The 9,811-nt window shown below is 42.2% G+C and overlaps 1 protein-coding gene across 1 annotated transcript in view; it reads right to left on the bottom strand.

Annotated features, from left to right (window-relative positions):
• The window catches only part of SYNE1 (spectrin repeat containing, nuclear envelope 1), a 570,706-nt gene that overhangs the window by 153,145 nt on the left and 407,750 nt on the right, over positions 1–9,811 (bottom strand). The window contains exons 100-103 of the mRNA XM_011996807.1: positions 7,716–7,872; positions 2,053–2,184; positions 1,339–1,494; positions 629–838 (exon numbers count right to left, since the gene is read on the bottom strand). Of these exons, the coding sequence (XP_011852197.1) occupies positions 629–838; positions 1,339–1,494; positions 2,053–2,184; positions 7,716–7,872 (655 nt within the window). The remainder of the gene's footprint in view (positions 1–628; positions 839–1,338; positions 1,495–2,052; positions 2,185–7,715; positions 7,873–9,811) is intronic.

The raw sequence follows: 9,811 nt of genomic DNA, 5'->3' as shown, positions 1-9,811 counted from the left end.
TTTTTTTGAGATGGAGTCTTGCTCTGCTGCCTACACTGGAGTGCAGTGGCGTGATCTCGGCTCACTGCTACCTCTGCCTCCTGGGTTCAAGCGATGATCCTGCCTCAGCCTCCAAGTAGCTGGAATTACAGGCCTGCACCACCACACCCTGTTAATTTCTGTATTTTAGTAGAGATGAGTTGCAATGCACTATGTTGGCCAAGCTGGTCTCAAACTCCTGACCCCAAATGATTTGCCTGCCTTGGCCTCCCAAAGTGCTGGGATCATGGGCATGAGCCACCATACCCGGCCATTTTCTGCATATTCTTTCCCAGTGTGTTTAAGCTCCAGTATTAGCAACTAAAAATTATAATCATAAAGAGCCATAAATTTGACTTTTATTGATTGAATTTATAATTCTATTCCATCCTTAGTTTGAAGTGGGTGGTTTTCTCAACCTTCCATTTCTAGGAGCAAAAAATCTTTAGTTTCTAATCCTTTAATTCAACCCCATTCATTTTCTACAAAGCTCTCGTTCTTCATTATACATTTAAAAAAACAACAACCAGGTACGTAACACAGACTCATGACTGACTATTATTGAATACCTAGAGAATGGTCAAGTATCCTTTGATAATGTCTTACTTACCTGGAAATTTAGTATTTGCTGAAGTCTTTCTTTCATCTGATGACATCGTTGATTCACTACTGAGTCTAGCAAGGATAACCTGCCCAAAAGACAACCCAAAGTATCTTCAATAACATTTCGATTGTCACCATTCTCTGGAAAAGCTTGCGAAAACAAGTTTTTGTTCTTATCCATTTCTTCAGACATTTCCTTAATGTCTTTGGCAAGAATCTAGAGGTGATAAAAGGGCATTTTTCAGTGTTTAGACACATGAATTGATATGCAAATCAAGTTATTTTCTCATAGAAAGTCAACTAAATCTCTCTGGTTGCTTAGTAATAATTAGACCTAAGACAACTGGAACCTCTTTCAAATACTTCTATACATTTCAGGCAAGTTGCTCTCAGGGACTTTACCCCATTCACTAGTAATAATGAGCACTGTAAAGTGCTATTTAGGAATTTGGTACTTTTTTTAAGCATGTGTTTCATATTTGGAAGATATGTGATACATAATAGTGTTTCTACAGAGTTTCCCATTTTTCCCTCTTACATACACAAGACAAAGAATGAAAATGCAAACTAGAAATATTCTGCATTCAAGCAATGATGTTCTGCATTATTAGAATTGTTTTATGTTTGACTTTCTTTATGTATAAAATTAATTATCCCATCAAAACGTCAAGTGCTTTGTAACGTTATACACACACAGGCAGAAACTACTAAACTTACCTCTTGGTTGAAGAGACAAGTTTCTGTTTCTTCTGGTAAAAGTGCTGTGGCAACAAATAAACGTTCTTCAACATCATCCAACCAAGTAGAGGTGGCTGAGACCCCATCATACAACTTCTGCTCCAAGTGTATACTCTGCCTCTTTGTCCCTCCACTCTGGGAAACACACAATAGGGTCAAATAATCAATTTCAGTTTTTGAAAATCCGGGAAAAATATCAGGATGGGGCCAGGCACGGTGCTCACACCTGTAACCTGAGCACTTTGGTAGCCCAAGGGAGACAGATCACTTGAGGTCAGGAGTTCAAGACTGGCCTGGCCAATATGGTGAAACCCCATATGTACTAAAAAATACAAAAATTAGCCAGGCATGGTGGCATTTGCCTGTAATCCCAGCTTCTTAGGAGGTTAAAACATGAGAATCGCTTGAACCCAGGAGGTGGAGGTTATAGTGAGCCAAGATTGTGCCACTGCACTCCAGCCTGCGTGACTGTACAAGACTGTCTGAAAAAATAAAATAAAATAAAATATAAAAGAAGAAACAGGATGGGCTTCCAGGGTCCAGTGACTCTTTGTTTCAGCACTCATCCCCAGGGTTGGGTCTCAATTCATGCTCAGGGGTGGATGGAACAGCCTCACAGAGGCCACGCAAATCAATACAAGCAAAACACCGCTCTTATAAACCAAGCCAAACACACTGATAACACAGCCTTACCTGGGATGAAACCTCCTCGAAGGCCTGGTTCAGTCCATCCAGCAAAGACGTAACTGCAGATTTATCTTGGATCGGCACGTCCCCTTTGTACAGTGGCACACCAGACAAGAGTCGATTTGGCCTGCTATAAAGCTGTAGGCAAACAAAGGCAGCTTGTTGAAGAGCATATGCATTATGTCCCAGTTTTCTCATTTGGAAATGCACACTGAAATAGATGCTGGAAAAACTGTCCATAAGAAAATTTCTTCTAATAACTTCTACAACATACCATTTCCACTGAACACGGTGGCTAGATGCATCAATGGCAATGTTTCCATGGCTGGATTTTTTTTTTTTTAAGCAGTGGAAAAAAGATGCCTGAGAGATAGGAAGAATAAGTTCTGGTGTTCTATTACACAGGAGGTCAAACATAGTTAACAATAACATACTGTATATCTCAATAGCTAGAAGAGAGGATTTTGAATCTCCCTACCACAAAGTGATAGATGTTTGAGATGATGAGTCTGCTAATTACCATGACTTGATCATTACACACTATATACATGTATCTAAACATCACACTGTACACCAGAAATATGTACAAATATTATGTACAAATAAAATAAAGCAGGCCACCCACGATGGCTCATGCCTGTAATCACAGCACTCTGGGAGGCTGAGGTGGGCAGATCATTTGAGGCCAGGAGTTCAAGACCAGCCTGGCCAACATGGTGAAACCCTGTCTCTACTAAAAATACAAAAATTAGCCAGTTGTGGTGGCACACACCTACAATCCCAGCAATTCAGGTGACTGAGGCACGAGAATCGCTTGAACCCAGAGGCAGAAATTGCAGTGAGCTGAGATCACACCACTGCACTCCAGCCTGGGCAACAGAGCAAGACCCTGTTTCAAAACAAACAAAAGGTGACATTATAAAAAAGAAAATTAAATTAAAAGGTGGCTTGCAAATTTTATGAAACAAACAACATTAAGGCACAAATAAATTAGAAACAGAAAGGATGAGAACAGACATTGCTGAAAATAGAATCACTGGCATAGAGAAAAAACTTGCAATAATCAGATGAAAAGTGAATCCGAATTTTAAAAAACAGAGATCAGTACAACTAAAAAGAAGTCAATAGGTATAGGAAAAAGATGATCTAACACAAGGATAATTGATGTCCCTGAAGCAGAGATATAATAAATACAGCATAAAATACATCTCATACCAAAAAATTCCCTACAATTAATAAAAAAGCAAACCTTGATTCTTAAATATAAAAAAGTACATTGTGTCACAGGAAAAATATGATTGGAGAACACTCAACATCAGACATAGCCTAGATAAGCTGTTGAAACTTAAAAAAAACTAAATAATTCTCCTGGCATCCATACAGAGAACAACAACAAAAAAATAAATAAGGGAAAAAATCGTAGACTGATGTTAGATTTTTCTAAAGCTTCATTCAATGCCGGAAGACAAAAACAAATATAGATACAAATTCTGAAGGGATAAAAGTATGACAGAAAAATGCCCATCAAATATAGAGGTAACTGGCTGATACTCCCAAATATGATAGAACCTGAGTTTTCTTGAAAAAAATTACTTGACAATGGAATTAATTCCTGAGAGCTGGATCAAAATTAAAAATTTAGGAATTAAAAAGATATGCTAAAAGGATTGGTTATGAGCACTAAGGAATTTAAAGATTTAATTGATTTACAGTATATGGGAATTGTTAATTGCTCTTTTTCATTTTCATCTTTGCACTTGGATGCATTATGTGAATTATTATAATGAATATATGTAATTTTTCAAAATAATAGAGTAATTTTTCTTAAAACTGACTAAATAAGAAAGTTATTAGTAATCATAAAAAAATCTTACCACAGCTTTCCTCTCAACTTTTCTTCTTGGTTTTAGCAACACCTATAGTGAAATAATCCATCCTAAATACAAGACCTAGGCTGATCTCTTTGCTTTCATTATTAGCCCTATTTCCCCTAAACTCTTTTACGTATACATATGGCTTCCCAATAAAGGCAATGATAGGGTGTAGCATTCAAACTTTTGATCATGTTTTCAATCAAACTCAGTCCCCCTTTTTTTTTTTTTTTTTTGAGACGGAGTCTCGCTCTGTCGCCCAGGCTGGAGTGCAGTGGCGTGATCTCGGCTCACTGCAAGCTCCGCCTCCCGGGTTCACGCCATTCTCCCGCCTCAGCCTCCCAAGTAGCTGAGACTACAGGCGCCCGCCACCACGCCCAGCTAGTTTTTTTTTTGTATTTTTAGTAGAGACAGGGTTTCACCATGTTAGCCAGGATAGTCTCGATCTCCTGACCTCGTGATCCACCCGCCTCGGCCTCCGAAAGTGCTGGGATTACAGGCTTGAGCCACCGCGCCCGGCGAGTCCCCCTTTTTTTTGAGATAGAGTCTTGCTCTGTCACCCAGGCTAGAGTGCAGTGGTACGATCTCAGCACACTGCAACTTCTGCCTCCTGGGTTCAAGTGATTTTCCTGTCTCAGCCTCCCAAATAGCTGGGATTACAGGTGTGCACCACCATGTGCAGCTAATTTTTGTATTTTTAGTAGAGACAGGGTTTCCCCATGTTGGCCAGGCTGGTCTTGAGCTCCTGACCTCATGCGATCTGCCCGCCTCAGCCTCCCAAAGTGCTGGGAATACATGTGTGAACCACTGTACCTGGCCATCAGTCTCTTTTGACTTTTCAAAATACCTCTTCACCTTTCAGGCTAACTACTCATGATCCTGTAAATATGCCAAGCCCATTCCCCATTGCAGCTGGGATATCCACCACCCAGCATCCCCTTAAAATCTGCTACTTTAATTTCCATACCTATCATAGCAACTTTTGACTATTTTTTCTTAACCTTTGTTTCCTTTAAATTCCTGCTTATGGATCCTGTCATAGTTGCCTAATTTTTCTTAGAAATGTATGTGCTATTTCCCTATTTGGGTTATAGGTTCCCAGAAGCAGGAGCTGTATTTCACCCTGAAGCCAAGAAGGTTGTTGTGCATGGAAGCACTAAATACATTGGAAGTAAACAGATTAAGAAAAATTGCTCTAAGAGATTAGTGCCCTTTGACCTAGAGAACTTTAGGCCAAAATGTACCTGTTTTTACATAGGAAAGTAGTATTTCCAGGGTACAAAATTGCCATTAAGGTAGTATGAAAGAAGAGGGACTTAGGTAACAGAGAGATTGGCCTCCTGATTCCAGATTCACTTCTTCTTAATCCCAAGACCCTCAGAAATTATCCAACCTCTCTAAGCCTCAGTTTCCAGGTCTACAACGTAGAGATAATATTGGCCTCACCACAACGTTGTTAGCTATGTTAACACCTAGAACTTAAAACACGTTCATTATATGATCACTTCCTTTCTGCCTGGAAACTGACAGCTAAATTGCTTCTTCCCTTCCTTTTCCTTCACCTTTTCACACCACAGAGAGGAAAACAACCTGTGAGGCACTTTGTGCAAATGACCAATGATTGCTGAAACAAAGCACTCAAATGCAAAAATGTCATTAAAAAAGAGCATTCAATGCTTTTATTTCTAATCCAAAGGCAAGGGAGATACAACGTGAATCTAAACTTGAACAGTCCAGGTATTGTGGAATGTCAGTGGCAGCAGGGCAAGGTTTGTTCAGTAAGCCCAGCATGGAGGACGCTGGAGTGTTGGCTCCGACTGAGAGCAAAAGCAGCTCTTGAAGATCAAAGAGGGTAATGGATGAGACCTCCAGGAGGTCTGTAGATGCCCAGTGAATCACACAGGTGCTTTATGAATGGAGAATAGTAAGCAAGCACAGAATCTAGACAATATCATAGATTTCTCTAACTTAAGATAGTCAGAAAAGACTGCAGTCCCTGATTCAGAACTATACATACCTCTCCTATTCAAAGGATACTCGAACATGAAGGGAGAGCTAGCAGTCAAGTCCAGGAGATCCATATCAGGAAAAAGGAATTTGAGCTACGAGTCTGGGGAACATTTTATCAGGGATTTGAGGAAGGATGAATTAAAACACAGGGAGGAGGTCCACACAAAAAGTATAGGGCACCATTTGCCAGGGTGGATATGATTCTGGGACAACTGCTTCCGGGAATACAGCGCTAAGTTTCCCAGGGCAGAGCTGGTGACTATTTCCGCAGACAGAGGTAAAGAAGTCTCCTGGCCAGAGAGGGAAAGTGAGGGGGCAGAGAGTTCACAAAAGCATCTGCTTTTATAAAAACAGAAGAGAAAGCATGGCTCTGGAGAGACGTATGCACGGCTACCCACAGATGACAAGACACCTCATGACCTTCAGACCACCAATCCCCAACCTTTTTGGCACCAGGGATTGGTTTCTTGGGGGCGGGAGTGATGGTTTCAGGATGAAACTGTTCCACCTCAGATCATCAGGCATTAAATTCGCATTAGAAGCGTGAAACCTAGATCCCTCGCATGCGCAGTTCACAATAGGGTTCACATTCCTACGAGAATCTAGTGCTGCCATTGATCTAACCAGGAGGCAGAGCTCAGGCAGTAACGCTCACCTGCCCACCGCTCACCTCTTGCTGAGAGGTCCAGTTCCTCACAGGCCACGGACCCGTACCTGTCTGCAGCCTGGGAATTGCGCAGCCCTGCTTTAGACCGTCTCCTTCCACTTAACTCTGGCAGATTGCGCCGGCTTTCTAATGCCTACTTTGTCAGCTTCAGCCTTTCTCTCCTCCAGTTCACTGCAGTTATTGACACCCTTTGCTTCCAGTTCAGCCTCTCCCAGCCCCTAAGCTAGTTCTGGCCAGAGCCGAGAGAACAGCAGCTTCCTCAGACCAACAGGAAAGGTTTTAGAATTCACTCCGATAATACTGCTGACTTGGAATGAGCCTAGATGGACGCTGCTGGCCCAGGACAAGGGACTAGTCTTGTATCTGAAGAATTCCTCTGGGCCACAGCTGTGGTAGGCATCCCAGGCTGGCTTGTGTTCCTGACTCCCTCATTTGCCCTCTAACTTTCTAATTCCTCTGACTTCCAGTTGTTCCCTGGCTTAGAGTGAAGTAATAGCCATTACCTGGAACCATCTGTTGCTGTCTTCAGTTCCCTTGGATTTGGCATGCCTGGTGGAACCAAGCCCGACATCACACAGTATCCCTCCCAGGAACCAGCCTCGCAGATGGGTCCATAACTATTCCAGCTGACCACTGGCTTCACTTCCCTACCCTAGACCCACTAACGTCCCAATATGTTTCTCATTAAGATCTCCTGAAATTATTAAATACTGGAAGTGGCAATGGAAAATAAGATGGCCTCACAATTGCATTCCAGATTTGTGGAAATCCTTCTGTCCTAGAGGTGCATATCCTTGATTTCCACCCTTACTTTTTCAAGTTTGCAAAACACACACAAAAAGAGGGCACTCAAAATGTAAGGGTTTAGGCTAATACGGAATCAGATATTAATCATCTTTGAGGAAAAATATTGTCTAGAAATCAAATTTTCACATATAAATATATCATTATGAAGGGAAATGTGAAATAGACTTGTTAAGAAAAATGTAGAGTGAAAAACTGGCTTCATGTCTTAGTTTGAAATTGATCATGAAAATTAAGATGATTGCACAGTTATAATCCCTCAGCATAAACTCTACATCTTTTATATTAGTTAATATATAATGTAAAATATTTGATACCACTTGCTCTTGTTCCTGTTCCAGAACATTCTGTAGTAGTTTCTGCTTGGTACTAAATTCTTGATGTAAGCTTTCCCATTTCATTCTCATCTGGTCTTCAGCGGATGATTTCTCCCCTTCCATCCCCAACTCCTGGGATAACACATCAGGTTTTTCGCTATTAGAAGAATAAATAATCTAAGTTTACAATGTGCACAAAAAAGTGATAAGATAGGTAACTTATTGTGTGTACCAGACCTGCTTTCTCAAATGAAATAAGATTACCTTGGTTATTAGCTTATGCTTTAAAAATAACGAAAATGTTTAGGCCAATCACAAAGCAACTATATTCCTACTCATTGATAAACTGAACCATGTGCAGAAGTGACACTTAAAAATGCATTGAATAAAAATAATTGCAACATTCGGAATAAAAAATTGTAGCATGATTACAGACTAGTATCCTTTGGCAAATAGCAGAAAAGTTAGTTCAAAACCTTAAAAATGTGTTTGTCTAGGGAGGGTTGCTATTATGAGTTCAGAGAAAATATAGGACATAGGAGGGCGGTGCAGGACACAGGAGGGTAGAACAGGACACGGAGAGATAGTACAGGGCCTGGGAAGGTAGTACAGACATTGGAAGGATTGTACGGGACCTGGGAAGGTAGTACAGGGCACGGAGGAATAGTGCAGGGCCTGGAAAGGTAGTACGGGACACGGAGAGATAGTACAGGGCCTGGGAAGGTAGTACAGGACACGGAGGGATACTACAGGGCCTGGGAAGGTAGTACAGGACACGGAGAGATAGTACAGGGCCTGGGAAGGTAGTACAGGGCACAGAGGAATAGTGCAGGGCCTGGAAAGCTAGTACAGGACATTGGAAGGATTGTACAGGATCTGGGAAGGTAGTACAGGACATGGAGGGATAGTACAGGGCCTGGGAAGGTAGTACAGGGCAGGAATAGTGCAGGGCCTGGGCCAGATAGTACAGGGCCTGGGAAGGTAGTACAGGACATGGGGGGACAGTACAGGGCCTGGGAAGGTAGTACAGGACATGGAGGGATAGTACTGGGCCTGGGAAGGTAGTACAGGACACGGAGAGATAGTACAGGGCCTGGGAAGGTAGTACAGGACATGGAGGGATAGTACTGGGCCTGGGAAGGTAGTACAGGACATGGAGGGATAGTACAGAGCCTGGGAAGGTAGTACAGGACACGGGAAGGATCGTACAGGACCTGGGAAGGTAGTACAGGACACAGGAAGGATTGTATAGAGCCTGGGCAGGTAGTACAGGACACAGAGAGACAGTACAGGACCTGGGAAGGTAGTACAGGACACAGAGGGATATGGGAGGGAGACCCTCCAGTGTCATCCTTAAAGATAGGCAGCAATTGACATCTGAAACTGGTATGGCTTTTATTTATTTATTTATTTTTGAGACAGGGCTTCACTCTGTCACCCAATCTGGTATGGACTCGTGTGATCACACCTCACTGTAAACTCAAACTCCTGGGCTCATGCAATCCTCCCACCTCAGTCTCCCAAATTTGTGGATTTCAGGCATGAGCCACCATGGCTAGCCAAGTTTGACTTTTAGAGTGAGATGGACCTGGATTATGACCCTCACTTGAGCACATTATTTGTGACATTGGGTAAGTTGTTTCACTTCTCTGTGCCTCAATCTTCTCATCTTTAAAATGAAGATAGTATCTACCTTGCATAATTATGAGAATGAAAGAGAATACATGCATAAGGCCTATAACCCTATCTGGGAAATAGTGGTCGCTCAGTAAATGAGGGTTAATAATGATGAAAATGGGCCGGGCACGGTGGCTCATGCCTGTAATCCCAGCACTTTGGGAGGCCGAGGCAGGTGGATCACCTGAGGTCAGGAGTTTGAGACCAGCCTGGCCAACATGGAGAAACCTCATCTCTACTAAAAATACAAAAATTAGCTGGGCATGGTGACGCACACCCAGCTGTAGTCCCAGCTGCTCGGGAGGCTGAGGCAGGAGCATCACTTGAACCCAGGAAGCAGATGTGGTGGTGAGCTGAGATTGCACCACTGCACTCTTCTTGGTGACAGAGCAAGACTCCATCTCAAAAAAAAAAAAAAA

This window comes from Mandrillus leucophaeus, unplaced genomic scaffold, assembly GCF_000951045.1.
Source record: "Mandrillus leucophaeus isolate KB7577 unplaced genomic scaffold, Mleu.le_1.0 Scaffold524, whole genome shotgun sequence".
Taxonomy (NCBI): Eukaryota; Metazoa; Chordata; class Mammalia; order Primates; family Cercopithecidae; genus Mandrillus; species Mandrillus leucophaeus.
Note: the sequence above shows the minus strand (reverse complement) of the source record. Positions and strands in the feature narration are given on the sequence as shown.